Here is a 23,097-nt window from a genome sequence, read left to right as displayed (position 1 = left end):
GTCACCATGTTGGTTAATGCAAGGATATCTATGTTGGTGCAAGTATTAAATTATACAACTATTAATGATTGCAATGGTTATACTTATTTTGAAAACAAAATCACCAATGGGTATTCCTAGTTAGAACAGGCAAGGGGGCAGTGGGGTAGCCTAGTGGTTAAAGTGTTTGTTCATTATTCCGAAGGCCTGGGTTCAATTCCATGGGTATAATGTGTGGAGCCCATTTATGGTGTCCATGTGATATTGCTGAAAGCAGCATAAAACCATATTCACTCACTCACTCGTAGGAGGTAGGAGGCGACAAAAAAGACCGGGTGGTCAGGCTCAGTGAGGAATATTGCTTCAAGTGAAAATCAACGAGTAGGGGTTTGAACCAGTGGACTGTACTCCCCAGCCCAACACGCACACTGTGTTATTGTGTGGTATCTGTGTTTCACGATAACTAGTAACCACTGGGTTGTTGATGTAGAAATTATTCCTTGTTCCAGTATCACCAGTGATTCTCGGCTGGGACATTAGCAAGGATCTGGTCAAAACACGCTGGTTTTGCTTGTGTGTGTCGTTTCCAGTAGTAATTGCAAATGCATGTTGTTGTTTTTAAGAAAATTGAAACAAAGTACAGTCAAGTCTCGTCAATCCGGCACTCGTTAATCCGACAATCGGCTTTATCCGACACAAATGATGGGAACCAATTTAATCAGTGCTATTTAGACCCTTTAATCCGACAGTCTTGCACTCCGACTCACCTAATTTGCAACGAATTGCTGAAATCACTCATTAATCAGTCTCATTTATCACACATTGATCAGCGTACTCCGTGGTCATCTGCCCGCGAGTACACAGACCCGTGTTTTGATGTAAGATGAATTGGCAAGTAGCTGCATATTTCACATGTTCGTATCGTTACCTATCGTGTAGTTGTCCAATTTTCGATCACGAATGTTGATAATACCTAATTTCGTGTATCCGACATACTCGTCAATCCAACATAATCATATGCAACCAACAATGTCGGATTAACGGGACTTGACTGTATTCATTATGACTGCAGTGACTGAAGAATACTGCAGGCACTTCATGACGGCACTAGCTAGCTGGTCATGTGTAAACACGCCATGCTGTTTATCATACTATATACTGCCAAGGACAATCACAAACATGGAGCCACTGGGTGTACAAGACCCTGAATGGCTTGGTACCCATTCAAATTAAGTTCTTTGAGGTCAGTCAGGGCTTGTCAAGTGTGTCAGGTGACATGCTAAGCAGCCAGTAGGTTGATGATCGGGGATACATTTGTTACATAAATGTGACCCGGTGGGAAGTTAGTACATGGAACATCTATACATTCTGTTGAATATTTGTAATTAATATTGTAGATGCAAATTATAAGACGGAATAAACTTTCTATACTGAACTACATACTTGTCCTGCTTTTTACTTCGACACTTCCATATGGTATTCTGTATGCCTGCAAGAAAAGTTTGTTTGGTTTGGTTGTTTTGTTGTTTAACGCCGAACTCTGCAGTATTCCAGTTATATGATGGCTGTCTGTAAATAATCGAGTCTGGACCAGACAATCCAGTGATTGACATCATGAGCAGCGATCCATGCAATTGAGACACGATGACATGTATGAACCAAGTCAGCGATCCTGACCACTCGATCCCGTTAGTCACCTCCCACGACAAGCATAATCGCCTTTTATCGCAAGTGGTTTGCTGTCTGGTATTGAGAAGTCCCCATACTCTTATTATTGAGAATATGGGTAACTCAATTCTTATTTACCAAAACACACTTCCTTCGTGGATACTCTCGGCGTCTTCTTGGTTAAAAACAACACATTCAAGAGTGAATATTTAATAGTTTATTCCGTCTTCATTCCATGTCCTTCTCAACATTGGTGTGCGCATTGGAAGAGGGTTTCATGACCAGACAACTATCACAAGGGACCATCAGAGGCAGACCTACTCCAGTGTCCCATCTTACGACTATGGAAGTCTGAGTAACTACAGGAGTCACGGTAGTCGTGCTACAATCACGTTGTGAAACGGACCAGAACATGCCATTTGTCACTTATAATGCTATGTTTTGTGGAGGTTGCATGAATATCTGATCTTCCTGAAGCTTCAAAATGCATCAATTCATCTATCAATTACATTCTTAACAATCAGCTATGTGAAATATCTGTCTGAAGTCACACTTATCATGCTTATAGCTGTCAAATATTCTCTAAATCGTAATTGGTTTTTTTCAAATCCAGCAAGTGCTTGTATATAGCCTTGATGTGAACTGGAAATTTAATTTTTTAAAAACTTCGATTTTAGGACTGAAGGCTATGTAGCTGTCTGAAACAAATTGTTTGGTGTTTGTTTCCTGGCAATATATCATTGATTATCATAATATGCATCACATCAGGACTTTACAGTTGTAGCCCCACTGGGGGTGCTTTATAATGGTTTGGTTGTCACCTTCAGTTCACTGATACTAGTGTACATATTCTGGACATAAATATTGCATTCAAAAATACATTCTCATCCAAATATTTTCTCCATACTTGCAAATTTACCCCAAAGACAGTTAAATGTACAATGTATTGTAAAAACTGTGTTGCTATTCCTCCAACAACAACTGATCACCTGGTCGCCAATTCTGGTACATTGCATATCCTGGAATACTGTGTATCAAGTCTGTGAGTATTAAACATTGTGAAAATCACCAATCTGTTATAAACCCGGTGATGTTTCAACTAAATGCTATTTGCTCTCCGAGACTCAAAATTATTATTATTTTTTTTTGTATTACTTAGGAAGTTAGGTCAACCTTTTTCTTTTGCGTGCTTTGCATAGCTTAGGTCACAATTATTCAGAAAAAAAATACTGAGCCATTTAAAAACTATTCATATCGATTTCAGTGAAAGCAACAGGTCTCAACCACTGCCAAGGGAAAGAACTCCTAATTTTGACGACAGTTGAACTGACTGTGTTAGAAATTGGCCCTAGTATTGTTGTCCTTGCCAAACTGCCCAATAGTTGAGATATCAACTATTAGTAGATATTTGCCCTTTATAAGGGTTTTGCTACTTGTTATCATCATAAGGACTAGTGGACTAAAACTTTTAGTTTCTACCGCCGACAGAGGTCTTAAAGTATCAGGTATCAGTTTGACAGGAATGAAAAGTTGCCTTTGTTGGGTTATCAATTTTCGATTTTTATCTAGTGACGTTTTACTCACCAAGACCTCCGACCTCAGACCTAAACATTAATGAATGCTCCAACAGCTTCAAAATATGTCCAGGGGCTTAATTGGGCCAATCCAGAAACAAACTTTCTAAAACACATAGATAGACCCTATCAAATCACTTTGAGCACACAATGTGTGTAGAGTTATGCACTATACAAGAGGACTAATATCATTATTATTTCAGTTCTCCCTTTGGTAAAACCAAAGTTTCCCTCTCGTGTGGCAGAAATCAACTTCAGCATGTATCAAAAATTCCATGGAAAGTATTAAGTAAAATCAGCCTGAATGGCAGAACCGGGTATATCTTATACATGATTCTCATTCAAATGGAAACTTCCTGTGGAAACTACACCAAGTCACTGGCACATTCCTTGTCTTGTGCAAACTACTGATCAACCAATGACTGGAGAGGGCTCTTAGACCATTAACATTATTAAATTAAATCTAAATTTCAAATGAAACACTTCACATTATTCCCATGCAGGGAATCCAACCCTGAGTATTCAGTGACAAGCAAACACTCGATCCGCTTAACTATCCCATTGTCCAAATTACAATATGTCCTGCTATTATCTCAATAATATCTTCGACATTTCATAGAATTTGATTTTCTTGAGAAAAAAGGGGGAAAAAATCATCTGAGGTAAACATGAACAGGAAACCTGACAAACAGATTGAACAAAAGATCTCCATCAACAAACTTCCCCTGGACATTCACACACTGTACAACTGCATAACTATAGAGCAATGTACATTCAAAGCACTTCCTCGGGCATAAATCTTTAACTTCCACAGCTCTTTGCAGAAACATCTTGAATTCATAGCCATGTGTCCTGTTTCATTACAAATGCCATACCGTAAACATATTCCCACCATTATCACATATGAAAAACAACAACATGTAAATACAGGCTAAAATAGTTTCTTGTCTTATTTGAATATCAGTGTGATGAGATTGTTTTTTTTCTAATGGTATGTAATCATGTCCATGAATATCTCTTAGAGTTATCTGCCCCTGTTTTGCGAGATTGAAAATGAGACTGGCAAAAGTGTTAAATATAATACAATTTCTTTCACCAGAACATCTCATATTTGTCTTTGTAAAGATATGAACTTGCAACAAAAACGACATCCTCAACTATCCAGGTTCTTTTTCTCCATCCTGTTACAATCAATACCCTGGACCCGTCACCAGCCCCATTGCTCTTGTCACTTACCTGACATAGAATTTCTCTCATGCATGAGTTTGAACTCAACAAGATGCCTCTTCTTAACGCCAGTTTTTTATAGACCTAAATTTAACATCTCTGCCTTGTCCGTGTGATGTATTTAAGTGAATCACAGCAGTGTCATAAGTGATCCAGTCTGGTTCAGTCTCAATACCATCATAGAGCTGGAACAGCACGGATTGATGCAAAAAACAAACAAGAAGAAATTTAGTGATACCTGGGATAGACAGGATCCTGAAAGAACAGTGTTATTGAATATACATGTATATTCTACCACTGTATTATTCAAACCAGCCTCATAAACGAAGGTAAGCAGCAAATCGGTCCAGGACAAATATCCTAACAGAATTGAGAAATGATACACTGAATGATGAAGGATTCAAAAACAAGCAACAAACATGCAACTTTGCAAATTCTGATTACAAATCGTAAACAGTACCACTCGTACAGAGTTCAGGTATATACAAACACCATATTGTATACAGGAAGCAGTTAATAGTCCTCATATTGGTTGGTATCTGGGCTGGAAACGCAAGATCATCATCCTCGTCATTAAATTATCACCCCTTCTCTCGAAACAATCTGTTTCCAGGAAACATCATCGACTGTCACATTTCCAAAGAGTTTCCACCGTCTCCACACCTTCAGGACCATGTCAGTAAAGGTAATACCAGTGGCAACAGTGCAGCAGTAGCTATGGCAACATCATTATCAGGAAAACATCTGAGATGACGACTTTGTTCTCTTACTCAAGTAAGCATGTATTTAATCCATTTGAAAGATTACCAATTTGACAAACTGGGAGCATTTGTTTCACTTATCATGTAAACAACGACCTAACCTGTATAACAATGTAATGGTTGTGGAGACTACGTTGGTCACTGTCCTGTGGCCTTTCGTTTTTCTGACCCATATTTTACCTAAAACACAAACTCCTGAATGAAGTTGTGTCGGATATCTTTGTTCATAAATGTCAATGTCAAGATCATTATCTGAGGAAATTCACAGTATCGTTGTGTTGTAACCTGTAACCACCTGTAACCAACTGTAACCACCTTGCAGGTGATGAATACTTCAAGTTTTGGGTCTAAGTCCATCTTTGTTGGCGATTGTGGTGACCGTGTCTTCATAACAACGGCCATGGCCACTGACAACAAGCTGCCTCCACAGTGGAGAGTTCGGACGACTCAATAATCGTCTCCCCTTGTTACGACTTCTTTACATGTGGGTCGGAGGATGATGGTGTGCTCAAATTGGGCTGTGTAGCAGCCTTTAATGTCACAGAGTGGGGGGTAGGGGTCAATTATCCCCACGTCACACAAGTTCTTCAGACCCATCAAGTACTTGGTCTGGTTGAGACGGTCCAACCAGCGCCGACAGAACGCCAGTGTTCCGAAGTTCTGGTTGATGACATTCAGCAGTTGCTTGGACTTTGTCAACCTGTGTGTCGAAAAATAAAGTAAGTGAGTGTTTGAGTGAGTGAGTGTTTGAGTGAGTGTTTGAGTGAGTGAGTGAGTGAGTGAGTGAGTGAGTGAGTGAGTGAGTGAGTGAGTGAGTTGTTTAACGACGTTCTCAGCAATATTCCAGCTACATGATGGCGGTCTGTAAATAATCAAGACTGGACCAGACAATCCAATGATTGACAACATGAGCATCAATCCACACAATTGGGATCAATGACATGCACCGATCACGTTAGTCGCCTCTTAGGACAAGCATAGTCGCCTTTTACGGTAAGCATGGGTTGCTGAAGACCTATTCTATCCCGGATCTCCATGGAGTGAGTGAGTGAGTGAGGTTAGGGAGTAAGGTGAGTGAGTGAGTGAATAAGTGAGATAAGGGAGTGAGTGAGAGTGAGTGAGTGAGTGAATAAGTGCGGTAAGGGAGTGAGTGAGTGAGTGAGGTAAGGGAGTGAGTGAGGTTAGGGAGTAAGGTGAGTGAGTGAATAAGTGAGGTCAGGGAGCGAATGAGTGCGGTGAGTGAGTGAGTGAGTGAGTGAGTGAGTGAGTGAGTGAACAAGTGATGTAAGGAAGTGAGTGGGTGAGGTTAGTGAGTGGGTGAGGTTAGTGAGTGAACAAGTGAGGTAAGGGAGTGAGTGAGTGCCTGAAAAAAGTATCCACCCCTCTGACAGGGTACGATGACATACAATATGCGAAGTGAGTGAGTGAGTGAGTGAGTTGGGTTGGGTTTAACGCCGCTTTTAACATTATTCCAGTTATATTATGGCATGTCAGCTTTATGTGGGAGGAAAGCCCGAAGTGATACAGGTCTCAGATGTTTACAACAGCGGTGAAACCCACGAGCAAGGGTATGGTGCCTACAAACCTAGAACCATAATTTGGGCGAACCAGGATTTGAACCCACAATCACAGGTTTCTGGCGTGCCCAAGGGACACAACTCTGCACAGCGAAACACCGAGCCTGAGACAACTGGGCCCCGATACGCAAAGTTACAGAGTCTGGTCAAAAGATCCCCATTTTTATCCTTCACTGCAATAACAGATACCAGTCTGACGCTGTGTTAGGGATTGTTCCTACTAGAGCCAAGTATGGCCTGCGACCTTTTGATACGATATGGACTCACGATACCACTGGTTTCACGATATGGACTCACGATACCACTGGTATCACGATATGGACTCACGATACCACTGGTATCACGATATGGTCTCACGATACCACTGGTTTCACGATATGGTCTCACGATACCCCTGGTATCACGATATGGACTCACGATACCACTGGTATCACGATATGGACTCACGATACCACTGGTTTCACGATATGGTCTCACGATACCCCTGGTATCACGATATGGACTCACGATACCCCTGGTATCACGATATGGACTCACGATACCCCTGGTTTCACGATATGGACTCACGATACCCCTGGTATCACGATATGGACTCACGATACCCCTGGTATCACGATATGGACTCACGATACCCCTGGTTTCACGATATGGACTCACGATACCCCTGGTATCACGATATGGACTCACGATACCCCTGGTATCACGATATGGACTCACGATACCCCTGGTATCACGATATGGACTCACGATACCACTGGTTTCACGATATGGACTCACGATACCACTGGTATCACGATATGGACTCACGATACCACTGGTATCACGATATGGACTCACGATACCACTGGTTTCACGATATGGACTCACGATACCACTGGTTTCACGATATGGTCTCACGATACCCCTGGTATCACGATATGGACTCACGATACCACTGGTATCACGATATGGACTCACGATACCCCTGGTATCACGATATGGACTCACGATACCCCTGGTATCACGATATGGACTCACGATACCACTGGTTTCACGATATGGACTCACGATACCACTGGTATCACGATATGGACTCACGATACCCCTGGTATCACGATATGGACTCACGATACCACTGGTTTCACGATATGGTCTCACGATACCCCTGGTATCACGATATGGACTCACGATACCACTGGTATCACGATATGGACTCACGATACCCCTGGTATCACGATATGGACTCACGATACCACTGGTTTCACGATATGGACTCACGATACCACTGGTATCACGATATGGACTCACGATACCCCTGGTTTCACGATATGGACTCACGATACCCCTGGTTTCACGATATGGACTCAACATATGTTAACAACAACAACAATGATCCCATCTATGACTTCTTAACCCTGTTTCTAACCTGAGTGGAATATGTCCAACTTCAAAGTTTTTCATGTAATGTGAAACCTCCATGTCATCATGGACCACGCCTTTTCCTGTGCTGCCAAATGTCTCGATGGCGTAGAACTCCCCCTCCTGGAAGACAATCATGTAACTCAGAGGCGAGATCAACACATTGTGCCACAGGGGACCAAACAGTTATTGATAAAACTACACAGGGCACAAAACAATTATCAACACGAAAACAGTGTTATCACTATCCCCTACCATGGAGCATTTTAAAATCTTGTATATTCATATTGTCATGAATAACATGTTAACAGTTAATGTTAACTGTACAAGAAGAGTCCTATAAAGCCTTAAGAACAGATATGTCATGAACAAATCTGATGTTACTTTTTTAACTGGGTCTTGATAAGTATCTCTTAGATAACAATCCTAACTTTCATTCTTATAACTTTAGCAGTTGCTAAGAAAACTTGTCCACATTTCATGCAGTATGCACTAAGTTGAAAAGCACAGGGAGCAAGGGCCATAACTCTGTTAAAAAGAATTTACGGCACAAATTTTCGAACTCAAGTCTTGATAAGTATCTCTTATAAAGCATGCGAACTTTCATTCATGTAACTTTAGCAGTTTCTGAGAAAAGTTGTCTCCATGTCACACAGTATGCGCTAAGTTGAAAAGCACAGGGAGCAAGGGCCATAACTCTGTATAAAAAGAATTTACGGCACAAATTTTCGAACTCAGTCGTGATAAGTATCTCTTATAAAGCATGCAAGCTTTTATTCATGTAACTTTAGCAGTTTCTGAGAAAAGTTGTCTCCATGTCACACAGTATGCGCTAAGTTGAAAAGCATTGGGAGCAAGGGCCATAACTCTGTATAAATTGAATTTACGGCACCTATTTTCGAACTCAGTCTTGATAAGTATCTCTCGTAAAGCATGCAAACTTTCATTCATGTAACTTTAGCAGTTTCTGAGAAAACTTGTCTCCATGTCACTCAGTATGCGCTAAGTTGAAAAGCATAGGGAGCAAAGGCCATCATGCAACAAAGGGTGTGGTGAGGGTACCTCCATCTTTGTGGCGTCCCCTCCCTTCACGATGGGCACCGTCTTCCCTGCATGGATCCTGTACTGGGACACTGAGTGACCGTTGAGATTCCGGATAGACTTCACTGAAACAGTCACAAATTGTCCTATTCATCAGCCATTGTGCTTCATAGTGATGGGAAACTCAGAAGGAAGCCATTCAACTGTTTACCCTATGCCCCTCTAGACTGGGGTGATGCATATGATGTCGATTACTTTCCACAACTGTGATCACAATTTTTTCTTTTTTGGTTGTTACATTAAGACTGACATACCTGGATATCTACTGACGTACCTGGATATCTTCTAGCATACCTGGATATCTACTGACGTACCTGGATATCTACTAGTACCTGGATATCTACTAGCATACCTGGATATCTACTAACGTACCTGGATATCTACTAACGTACCTGGATATCTACTAACGTACCTGGATATCTACTGACGTACCTGAATATTTACTAGCATACCTGGATATCTACTAACGTACCTGGATATCTACGAGCATACCTGGATATCTACTAGCATACCTGGATATCTACTAACATACCTGGATATCTACTAGCATACCTGGATATCTACTGACATACCTGGATATCTTCTAGCATACCTGGATATCTACTAACGTACCTGGATATCTACTAACATACCTGGATATCTACTGACGTACCTGAATATCTACTAGCGTACCTGGATATCTACTAACGTACCTGGATATCTACTAACGTACCTGGATATCTACTAGATATCTACTAACGTACCTTGATATCTACTAAAGTACCTGGATATCTACGAGCATACCTGGATATCTACTAGCATACCTGGATATCTACTAACATACCTGGATATCTACCAGCATACCTGGATATCTACTAACATACCTGGATATCTACTAACGTACCTGGATATCTACTAGCGTACCTGGATATCTACTAGCGTACCTGGATATCTACTAGCGTACCTGGATATCTACTAACCTACCTGGATCTACTTACTTACGTACCTGGGAGGCGACTAATGTGATCAGGTGGTCAGGCTCACTGACTTGGTTGATGCATGTCATCAATCCCAATTGCGTGGATCGATGCTTATGATATCAATCACTGGATTGTCTGGTCCAGACCGCCATCCTATGGCTGGAATGTTGCCGAGTGCAGCGTTAAACAACATACCCACCAAACCATCTTACGTACCTGGATATCTACTAATGTATCTGAACGGCGACCGATGTACCTGGACAGCGACAGAGGTACCAGGCCAGCAACTGACCTGTCTGGATAACAACTGAGGTACCTGATGACTGATGCACCCGCAGAGTGACTGACGAACCCAGATCTAGAGTGACATACCTAGATAACAAGCAACATACCTGGATATGTTTTGCCGTCCAGCTCCACCTCGTATGACTCCATGACTTCCTGTATTCGCTCACCAACATCACACAGACGCACATCAATGCCACATTCCTGAAAAAACAAATATTGTCATGATTGATTCAATACAAACTCTACATGAACAACTTACAGGATTTACTTCTCGCCTTCAATAGCAAGACAGCTACAACCAGCTATTCCATGCCAGTAATTTGCTTACCTCAATTCCATTTACCATTATTTCGAGTGCTCATTAGTAAATGTAACTGTTTGGACCATTATTTGTGTCTTCCATAATAATGTCTCCTAGGGTGACACCTACAATACACATCAGTGCAGAAGAAAAGAATATTTCATAGAAATGGGAGAATACACCACATTCCATCATTGCTCATAGTGAGATGTCATCAACACCATCCCTGACTCCCCCACCTCGTGACACCTCAATCCTCAGACACCCCTAACCCAACACCTTCACCCCATCCTCGGACACCTACACCCCTACCCTCACACCTTCACCCAATTCCCAGACACCCCCACCCTGAACCTTCACCCCATCCTCAGACAGCAACCCCATCCTCAGACACCACCCCTATCCTCAGACAACCACACCCCTACCCTAACACTTTTACCCAATACCCGGACACCCCCACCCTCAAACACCCCTACCCTAACACCTTCACCCAATGCCCGGACACCTCCAACCTCGGACACCCACACTCCTACCCTGACACCCACACTCCTACCCTGACACCCACACCCCTACCCTGGACACCTCCAACCTCAGACTTACACCCCTACCCTGACACCTTCACTCCATCCCTGGACACCCCCACCCTGACACCTTCCCCTGTCCCTGGATACCCCCAACATTAGACACCCCCACTCCAACCATGACATTTTCACCCTATCCCTGGACACCCACACCCTCACACTGACACCTTCACCCCATCCCCAGACACCTCCACTCTCACACTGTACAGAACTGTGCTGAACAAGAGTTAACTTCTTGAACATCTTCATCACTCACCCTAATACCCGTATTTGTTGCATCTTTCACAGCCTGAAGCAGTTTGTCGTACTTTTCATTAAACGTCAGCGTGAAAGCACAGTCCACCAGATGACCTGCATAAAAAACAATGAAAGGTTAGTTAAGAAAACTTATTTGGTGTCTTGTACATTTAAAATTTGTCATCATCTTCCCGAGGCAAGCTTGTCCACTAGCCTATATAAAAGTCTAGTTTCTACCCTTGCCACATAAAGCCCTATTTTCTTGTGCCCCTTGTAATAAAAAAGCGATATCTAATCAGATTGCTGTTCATATCTTGTATAGCTTCAGAAAGATGGCGACTACCTAGGCAACTAAGGCAACGACCTAGTCGATCAGATAACGAAAATATTCGCGATTTCTTCCCTGACACAAAAACAATCATTGGGGGGGTTTAAAAGATGAAAGAGACCTATTCGTGTCAACAAAGACAGGCAGCGGTTAATCACTTTCATACGAATATGTACCAGTCGCTGATGTTGATTTTGTGAAATGTTCTCTGATTGGACTATCGATATATGCAATAGTCCAATCATATTTAGCACAGGTAAGTGGCAAGGGTGGAGACAAGACTTTGATCTTAGGCAACTCGCCAAATCACCCCCCCGAACACACAACATGTCCGACCCATCTTTGGCAACCTGGCCAGCCACACCTCCTAATACACAACATGTCTGACCCAACCTTAACAACTCGGCCAGCCATGCCCCTTAATACACAACATGTCGGATTCATATTAGGCAACTTGACCAGCAACGCCCCCTAATACACAACATGTCTGACCCATCCTTGAAACTCGGCCAGCCATGCCCCCTAATAGACAACATGTCTGACCCATCCTTGAAACTCGGCCAGCCATGCCCCCTAATACACAACATGTCTGACCCATCCTTGAAACTCGGCCAGCCATGCCCCCTAATAAACAACATGTCCAATCCATATCAGGCAACTCGCCCAGCCACGTCCCCTAATACAGTACATGTCTGACTAATCCTTGAAACTCGGCCAGCCATGCCCCCTAATAAACAACATGCCCAACATATCAGGCAACTTGGCCAGCCATGTCCCCTTATACACAACATGTCAGACCCATCTTTGACAACTCGGCCAGCCACGTCCCCTTATACACATTATGCCCGACCCACCTTTGACAATTCAGCCGTCCATTCCCCTTGCATACAACACGTCCTTGACAGTTCAGCCAAGCCATGCTCCCAAGTGAACGTTATGTACCGTTAATGTGAGTTCCGAAGTCGATCTTGCAGACATCATCATACTGCAGGACCGTCTGGTCGCCAGCGTTGGGCGTGTAGTGGGCGGCGCAGTGGTTCAGGGAACATCCCGTGGGGAATGCCAACCCCGCCTCCAACCCATTCTCCTTGATCAGCTTCCTGGCAATACCTTCCAGGGTCTCACTGAAACAAACACAGACTCCTATCAAACTGTATGCCTAGAATGTCACACTGTATCCCCAGGCTGTGACGTCAGGTCACACTGTATCCCGAGGATGTGACGGCATGTCACACTGTATCCCGAGGATGTGACGGCATGTCACACTGTATCCCGAGGATGTGACGGCATGTCACACTGTATCCCGAGGATGTGACGCCATGTCACACTGTATCCCGAGGATGTGACGGCATGTCACACTGTATCCCAAGGATGTGACGCCATGTCACACTGTATCCCAAGGATGTGACGCCATGTCACACTGTATCCCGAGGATGTGATGCCATGTCACACTGTATCCCAAGGATGTGACGCCATGTCACACTGTATCCCGAAGATGTGACGGCATGTCACACTGTATCTTGAGGATGTGACGGCATGTCACACTGTATCCCGAGGATGTGACGGCATGTCACACTGTATCCCGAAGATGTGACGGCATGTCACACTGTATCCCGAGGATGTGACGGCATGTCACACTGTATCCTGAAGATGTGACGGCATGTCACACTGTATCCCGAGGATGTGACAGCATGTCACACTGTATCCCGAGGATGTGACGGCATGTCACACTGTATCCTGAGGATGTGACGGCATGTCACACTGTATCCCGAGGATGTGACGGCATGTCACACTGTATCCCGAGGATGTGACGGCATGTCACACTGTATCCCAAGGATGTGACGGCATGTCCTACTGTATCCCTGGGATGTGTCATTAAACAACAAACAAAATCTTCACATAACACCTAAAAAAAGATTGTCTGTGCTTGATTATTTACAGGAGTGCTGCATAAGAAACACACGTGCACACTGAACAGTTTTTGAAAAAAAGGAATTGCCAGACTGCCATCAGGACCCACAGACTTTAGAAGCTGCAGGCCCTGACTAAACTCTTTGGGGCCTCATTCAAAACAAGAGTGCTCTGAGAGCACAACATTCCAAGCATGAATTCTTTTAACGAGTCAAATGAAGCTCCTTAAAACAGAGGCAGTAACTATGTCAAAATAAGTCGAAATGATATGCGTATCATCAACACGTCAACATCTTGTGTGTAGAGTGTCAGGGATATTCTCTGGAAACTGTAGGAGTTGATTTCACAAGCTTAGTACCCTCTGTGGGACGGACGGACGGACAGACGGACGGACTGCGCCACGACATAATCCTCCTTCGGCCATTTCTGGCCCGGCAGGGGATAAAAACTGCAGCTTGTTCTGACAAATACATCAACTCGAAATCTACAGCAGGCCATAAGGACCCATACAAATTTGAAACTACGGACCCGACTTGAACACCGCACCCGATCTATTTTTTCGCCTCTTAAGACATAGGTTACAGCATAGGTTCACCTTTGTTGGGAACATATTCTAACCTTGAGTCACCACAGTGTGGTAGTAGTGGTTGGTACTTTCCCGATATCCATGCTTAAGAGTTGGGGTTGGTTTAACAACACTTTGAACAGTATTTGACCATGGCGTGTCAGCTTAATGTGTGAAGGAAGTCTGAGGCAATACAGTCCTAGATGTTTACTCCTCTGGTGAAACACCAGCACAGGACTGGTGCTGACAAACCTAGCATGATAAGCTGGGATTCATAATCATACCCACAATTATTTAACTGTCACACAAGGGATGCAGCTGTGAACAGGTGCCTTTGAAGACTGGGTCCCCCTGCCGCTAACACTGTAGAAACACTCACCAGATATCAAACATCTTCATCCCTGGTTTGATGAAGTCCCTCATGTACTGTCTGGTCTGAGAAGAAAAACATCACATATCAGCATGCTGTGTGAAACAAAGGAATCAATAGTATTGTGTGTGTTAAAATATGTGGCAAAGGCAAATGACTACAATTAAGATATTTCAGAGACACTACATGAACAGAAGGAAACAGTTGTTCTTGGTTGGGTTGGTATAGCTCGTCTAAATACACTCGATTAATATGGAAGTGCTCGCCCAAACACACCCGTTGCGCATGTTCTTTTTTTTGGTAAATCTCGTGCGTGTCATGCTGATGTGACAGACCACTACGTTGAACGGGGTAACATGTGGAAGTTGATGTTTATTCGTTGTGGGACAAAGACGTCCTTAGAGCTCAGGTCAGGAGATAGCCTTTGCTAATATTAGAATTAACTTCAATTATTCACTTTAGATGAATATATAGACACATTTGATTTTGGGGCGATTTGGTTAGTGTGGCAATGAAGGTTTGTGTTTCTGTCTTCTGTTTCTGTTTAATTAAAATGTCCGACATGATATGTTTGACTTGTTGTTTACTTAACGGGGAACAACGTGCCTCATTCCCACTACAAAATATATGAATGAACTTGAAGCTGTGATATTGAAGTTTATGTGCCTAAAAGCGGACACCCAACCCTTGGTTTGCTCTAGTACCTACAAGTTTGATATTACAAATAGTTGTCTGGTCACATTCTCATGAATGGACTTGGAAGTTTAGGTGCATAAAAGCGGACACCCAACCACTGGTTTGCTCTCGTGCAGCATGACTGACCTGTCTGTGAGCCTCAGCTGCCTGTCGCACTTCCTGGTACAGGGACGTATGTGCCTGGTCCAACGCTTTCTTCTCCTCACTGCTGAACCTATCCTTGGCTGTGCGACTGAAATACAAACAGTGAGAGTGATTGAGTAAGTTGGACATACAACATCTTTGAACAATATCTTAGCTTTAGTATTACCATGGAGCATCAGCTTGGTTGGCAAAGAGTGAACGAGTGAGAGAGGTGGTGGTGGTGGTGGTGGTGGTGGTGGTGAGTTGGGTTTAACCCTTGACTGGAACAGTATTCCAGTTATATCACTGCGTGTCAGCTTCATGTGGGATGAAAGCTGAAGGGATGCAGGTCTTGAACGTTTGCCACTTTAGTGAAACCTTGCCGAACTAGGCTAGAACTCCTGGGCTCGATCATAGTGCCACCAGTGGCTCCTACCAGTTATGTCCCTTCTAAGCCTCTCCTATGGATCACTTGCGTTTGCTTCAAACAAAATGGCCGCACCTAGTCAATACGATCTGCTTGATAATCAAGATCTGTATTGTGATAAAACGGGTCTTACATCGCAAAATACATCAAATCACTTGAGCACCTTGATTAAAAACATGAAAAGATTTTGAAAATATCTGTTGAACACGAGTTGGCGGTGCACATGCTTTGCAAATCCTGCAATCAACCGAAATCTGCACAACAGTTTACGAACCGGATTTCGATTTCATTTGGACTATGCATGGTCTCGTTAGTCCAGCCAAATTGTAACTCCATAATACCAGCCTAGTTCGGCAAGGGTGGAAACTGGACTTTTATAGTCAGTTAACTCACTTGCCTCGGGAAGATGTCTTTAGTGTGACCATGGTGTGACCAGCCACTACTTTAACCACTTGGCCATCCCACCACCCCATGAAGATGGGAGGCTCAAAAACATGACAATCACCCACATTCCTCAGATTCTCATGTTTTCCTTTATAATTTCTTCAAGCCTTCAGAAGCACAGGACTTAAATGTACATTATTTTGAAATCAGTTCAAAAGAAGCTTTAAACATGTTAAATATGTTGCATAACATTGATTCAAATTCATTTTTCCATTAACTGTAATATTGAAGCACCCAACCACCTGATCCCGTGAGTGAGTAAGTGAGTTTGGTTTAACGCCGCTTTTAACAGTATTCCAGTTATATCACGGCGTGTCAGCTTAATGTGGGAGGACGATCCCGTTTGTAAAATAGATGATTACAGACACATTCCTTCAGGAAACTTTTCAGCATTTATAACATTTGGTGTATTTGCATCTCTAGCCTCTGAAGTGTAAGAAACACTCCAATGTCCCCCACACTGACACTGACACTGAAGCACGTACTTGTCCTGAAGCACTGGGTACTCCATGATCTGTCCCTCTGGGTAGTTGTCCTCCGCAAACAGCTCACAGACAGGGATGGATGGTGGCACTGTCTGTTGTTTCGGCCCTGCATCAACACAGAAATGAGTGAGTGAATGACAGTGTAGCGGCCATAAAAGTGATGGGATTCGAAACCACGGACCTTCTGATCTCAGGTCAGACGCCTTGTCCACATGACCAAGGCGGCTAACCACGTTGGGAAGCTGACAAGGTGAGGACGTCATCTGTTGGTGCATCAGATGTGTGTCCCAGGGTAAATAACAGTGTCTTAACAAACATGAATCACCGGAGCAATTTTTACCGAGTTCGAACATAAACTTTTAAAGAGGGGACTTAAATCCTTTGTCTTTCTGCTTTGCCACCTTAACTAGGAATCCCCTAAATCTATACCGTATTCGACGTTATAAGCGCCCCGCTCTAATAAGCGCCCACTGCGATTTTTGCTAATATATTGGCTGGTGAACAATCCCAATTGGCACCCCTTCAAAGTACACAAGACTAATTTATTCGTGTATATGCACCCTTAATTACGGGGAATTAAATTCTAGAAAAATATATCTGTCGTGTATAATATGCACAGACTTTTCCTTTGTATCATTTCAGGATGTCAGTATAAAACACGAAATTTACGATCTTTCAACTCTGTTTTTTTTTCACCAAAATTATATACTAATAAGTGCCCCCTATTTCTAATTTTAAGAGCACCCTGGGCGCTTATTACGTGGAATACGGTAATTCCTAACATTAGTGTAATAACAAGGACCCTTTCATTTTCATCCTTATCTATATGTCAAAAGGACAGTTGAAATACAGTTACCATGGTTACAGACCTATACATCCTAGGTGATTTAGCCTGAACCATAGAATGAGATGTTCTATCTCCAGTGTACACTCCTACTCTAAACATCAAGTTCCAACACGTTGACCATGTAAACTCTCTGAGTACCCCTATCATACAGATTCGTATCAATAACTGACTGATTCAAAGTCTACGATCGCCATGTATTATTGTTAAGCTGAATACAATATCTGCTGACATATTTGTTAAACAATTCATTCTCCTTAACATACTTTAAACAAAAAAGTTACCCCCTGCAATCATGATAGGGTATTTCCAAATACAGAAAACAAAACAAATAATGACTATCTAAAAATGTCTCCTAATATTCATCTTCTCACCTTTCTTCTTCTTCTTTTTCTTCTTCTTCTTACCGGCGCCAGTTGCTTCACCTGCAACACAAATATTTTACAATCACAGTCTAACATTGGTACATGTTTTCCTTATACTTCACATGGACATATCGAATATGACCTCTGATAAGCCGAGGTATCAATTTTCATAGTTGGTTGGTTGGTTTGTTGTTTAACGCCGCACTCAGCAATATTCCAGCTATATGATGGCGGTCCGTAAATAATCGAGTCTGGACCAGACAATCCAGTGATTAATATCATGAGCATCGATCCACGCAATTGGGATCGATGACATGCATCAACCAAGTCAGCGAGCCTGACCACCCGATCCTGTTAGTCGCCTTTTACGACAAGCATAGTCACCTTTTACGGCAAGCATGGGTTGATGAAGGCCTATTCTACCCTGGAATCTTCACAGGTCTAATTTTCATAGATAAGTAGAGGTATTAACTTGGTCCTTGAACTTGTTGAAAACTGTATCAAAATGTAATCATCATTTATCACGTAGAAACATGATACCCCTGCATCACTTCTCAAACAAAAGACTGAAAATATTGTGAATGTTATTTATTTTGACAAATGACATAAAGACAGTTGCAGTCATTTTTTTATGTCAGCCATTTCCACCCACGATAACAGAGCCATATATAGTGTTCATACTAAAGCTTTATTCTTGTATTATTAAGTTTCATGGACCTCACACCATGAACCAACACAAAACATTGCACCAGACAGGTCCTGCTGCCACGTGCTTGGCTACAAAAAAAATTCTTCCTACATGTCCAAAGGGGCTATCTCTTCCCCAGTAATGATTCATGCCACTAAATGCAAACTGCATGATTGCAGTAACAGACTAAGAGATAATAACTATTGATGACAGGCTAAATGACTACTGCCATCTATATTGGGAAACTGGTGTATTGTCAACACAAACTGTATCAAATATGCAAATACTTAGATTACTTGCAGCAGGTGAATACACAGGTTGCAAGTGCATTTTCAAACTGTCTTTCAAAGTGTTTCTACCTTCTCCATCCTCTGGGTCATCATCTAAGCTTGCTTTTTCTATCTTCTCCGTAACATCTTTCACTTCATCTCCATCTTCTCCATCACCTGCTCCATCCCCTTCGCCTCCTGCAACAGCCATGTGTCATGTGAGCAATGTGGTCGAGGTAGATTATCATGATTATAGCGGGCTCTATTCCCTGACACTACATTGAGCAAAGGTTCTTTTACGCTGTAGTCAGCAATATTCCAGCCACGTGGCACCCTTACAAGTTCAGTATGTTACATAAAATTACAAGAAGCACCAAATCATTCTCATTTCATAAGTATGCATGTAAAATTTTCATTTTGTATTCTTCTATATATTGTTCATTATGTTCATAACAGTAAATGTAGTCCACATTGTCAATTTTTGATTGGACAAGCATCTCTTCCAGCTCTGTTTCTCTCTTAGCTTAAGTTAAGACCAGTGTCCCTGAGGATATCATACTATTAACTATTCATGTTTACTGTGTTGCTCTATTCAGATCATTTGTACATTAAAAAAAAGAATATTATAAACAAAATAAGTTCCCTCAACAATTGGTTGCCTCATACAATAGGAATACTCTAGTAGATTCATTAATACTTACTTCATACATGCAAGTATTAAATAAACAGGATCAAATAAAAAAAACAGCTCTTACATCATTTGTACATACATGTAGTGGACATTTGGTCCTACAAAATATTTACTGTTAGCAGTTAGTTTAAAGGTGACACCCTCCTTTTAGATACATTTAGAATTTACTTGTTCCAAATATATCCATATACTAGTATTTGTCTATATTTAGACACAAGCAATGCAAAGTGATATGCTTAAACCTGTGGGTTCATGGCAGTGACAGAAACTATTTTAGAACCATATCCTAGAACTCTACGACTGACACGAAATGCCACACCTGTCTTTTTCTTCTTCTTCCGCTTTTTCTTTTTCTTGGTTTGTTCCGATGACCCTCCTTCGTTGTCAGCATCATCTTCAACACCGTTCACAGGGGCATCTTCTTTCATAGTTGTTTCTTCCACAGCTTGAACGTCTTGTACATCGGCCATGCTTGTTGAGATGTACTAGTTTCGTACGAACTAATTTCATAAGTTATGGGCAACCTAAAGACTTTTCGCGAATGACATAAAGTGTTGTTATACAAGTAAATAAGTATATATGAAATAACAGTGACGGCATTAAACACTAATGTTATTAACATGCAATGAAGTAACTATGTCACGAACATATCACGAAATGTTGATGCCCCCCCCCCCCCCCCCCCCATAAAACCACTATAGGGTTTTCCTTCACTGGTTGATTCGTCCACACAGATCGGGATAATCCGTCCACACATATAGGGATGATCCGTCCACCCGTAGGAGAAAGACATTGTAATGCATTACAATCCGTTAAAGGGGGTTTGGCTCCAAAGGAGAACCATTTATTTCAAAATAACTCAAAATCGAGAATAGTCTATTATGAATGGCAATACGGTAAACGACAATGAATACCCTATACCCAACACTATCTGTTTATTATTTTTGTTCCCATCATTGGAAAAGGTTGATTAAGAAACTATCATGTTGTTATGTGTACAAGTTGACATCTTACACGGAGGGCGGCTCAACGGTAGGAGGAACAGCGCAAACACGTACTGCACGTGCTACAAAGTATACGTCGTTGTTGGCTGACAAGATTCACTCCCCAGCTGATGTAGTTTATTTTTATTAAGTGTATTATTTATTTCAATATGAAGCAAAAAGAGGAAAACAATTTTATGTCATTAATACATGCTAGAAACGAAACCCATGTAGGGTTAATGAATTGTTACAAAATACAAGCTATGGCATTTTTTGCATTCGTTTGGACACAGATACAAAAAGAATAGTAGTGAAAATAGGGTTATGTAATGTGAACGATCTGACATCCTTCGTCTCCGAAATCATTATCTTCGAACAATCAAGCCGGAACGAGAGGAAGGATAAGAGCCTGTTTTCCTAGAGGAAACGTGGGTAAATGACTCTCACACAGCCAGAGACCGCCTCCGTGGTCTTGTGGTAGAGCGTCCGCCCGGAGAGCGGAAGGTCCGGGGTTCGATCCCGGGCCGCGTCATACAAAAAGACGTTAAAAGATTGTACTTGTTGTTACCCTGTCTGGCGCTCGGCATTAAGGAGCTAAAACAAGGACTGGTCGGCTCGGAGTCAGTATACTGTGTCTGAGTGGGGTATTCATGTTAAACTGCGGCATGGTATCTCAGTGAGCTAGCACTATAAATCGGCATCAGTCCGGACTAGTACAAGCAGCCACACACACACATACACGTGCATGCACGTCGCTATATAAGTGCAATAATCTTGGACGCGACGTTAAACCCCATTTCACCTCACCTCACACAGCCAGCAGTCAGTGGGTACCAAGTGGGGACTGAAAGGAGTCTGGGCGAAAGCTACCAATGGGAAAAGGTGAAAGACATCGTTCTTCTTGCTGGCGGTGCTAGTCGGGGTTTTCTCCCAGGTTGTGACCTCGTCTTTCGAGCCAAGGCCAAGGACATCACAGAAATGAGTGAGAGAGTGAGTTGGGCGTAACGCCGCTTTTAACAGTATTCCAGTTATATCGCGGCGTGTCAGCTTAATGTTGGAGGAAAGCCCGAAGTGATGCAGGTCCCAGACGTTTACCGCTTCGGTGAAACCCACGAGCACGAGTATGGTGCTGACAAACCTAGAAACATAATCGGGGTAAACAGGGATTCGAACCAACAATCATAGGTTTCTGACGTGCCTAAGGGACGCAACTCTGCACAGTGAATCGCGGCGCCTTAGACGACTGGGCCACCCGTGCCCCTCACAGAAATGAACGCCAGGGTATTTCTGGAGTGGGTGAAACACAAACTGGTCCCTGCTTTGCCAACAAGTCCCTTTTTATCATGGACAATGCACCATATCACAGTATGCAGGATCTAGACAGCAAGGCCCCCACGTCTAATAGCCTTAGAGGAGATATGGTGACGTGGCTGCAACGGATGAATATGATCTTTCTTTCCAGGGCTACAAAACCACAACTCTATGAAATTATCAAATCTAACAAACCTGAGCCCGTGTACATGGTTGACAATCACAACAAAAAATTCTTGCAAGCTACGAGACCGCTGTTGGAAGCAAAGGTGTACACGCTGATTACATTACAATAATGGCGCTTTGCCAAACGACCAGTCTCGATTGACGAGTTAAATGTGAAATTAACAGTTTATAACGAAACATTTTCAAGAGAATAACTAATGGCAAGAAGTGATAGTAACTCCATAAATGATCATCGGTCATTAAGTTGCATTGTCAATGTAGAACTAACGTAAAAAGGAAGTCAACAGTTTGGGTACGGGCTAGACACTTACGATAACGGGAGACAATTTGTGAAGATGGTAGCTCTTTGAAGACAATAGTTCCGTCAAAGTGTTATGTTCACTGCAGCGAAATATCAAGTGTTTTGTTCACTGCATTGAAATATTAAATATTATGATCGCTGCAATGAAAATATCACTTTTCTCAACTTCTGAAAACTCTGTCATGAACACTGAAGTATATAATAAAATGAAGAAATCACCAAGAACAGTCCAAGGCGCGGGGTGGTATGAAACCCATTAGAGTGTGACATTTAAAAATAATTAATGGTTTACATAAAACGTTTGTGATTTGTTTTATAGAAAATAGAAAATGCACATTACGTCACTTTATTAAAATTAATACAAGAACACAATTATATAGATAAACCTTTATTATTTAATATCACTCCCCCGGACGCTCCCTGGCGTTGTGCGGACCTGTCCTTTGATATTCTGGTGGT

At 42.3% G+C, this 23,097-nt stretch overlaps 1 protein-coding gene across 1 annotated transcript; it reads right to left on the bottom strand.

Moving 5' to 3' along the window:
- Nucleotides 1-1,851: 1,851 nt before the first annotated feature.
- Nucleotides 1,852-20,359, bottom strand: LOC124117368 (methionine aminopeptidase 2-like). The gene is made up of 12 exons (XM_046479194.2): nt 20,177-20,359; nt 19,257-19,364; nt 18,219-18,269; nt 17,001-17,106; nt 15,648-15,753; nt 14,835-14,890; nt 12,922-13,103; nt 11,671-11,765; nt 10,637-10,733; nt 9,247-9,350; nt 8,192-8,307; nt 1,852-5,909 (listed from the first exon to the last, which is right to left on the bottom strand). The coding sequence occupies exons 1-12, from the start codon at nt 20,325-20,327 to the stop codon at nt 5,657-5,659; spliced, it is 1,425 nt and encodes a 474-aa protein (XP_046335150.1). The 5' UTR covers nt 20,328-20,359; the 3' UTR covers nt 1,852-5,656.
- Between the last annotated feature and the right edge of the window lie 2,738 nt (nt 20,360-23,097).

The sequence above is a fragment of the Haliotis rufescens genome, unplaced genomic scaffold (genome assembly GCF_023055435.1).
Source record: "Haliotis rufescens isolate VD_foot unplaced genomic scaffold, xgHalRufe1.0.p SCAF_22, whole genome shotgun sequence".
In the NCBI taxonomy this organism is placed as follows: domain Eukaryota; kingdom Metazoa; phylum Mollusca; class Gastropoda; order Lepetellida; family Haliotidae; genus Haliotis; species Haliotis rufescens.
Note: the sequence above shows the minus strand (reverse complement) of the source record. Positions and strands in the feature narration are given on the sequence as shown.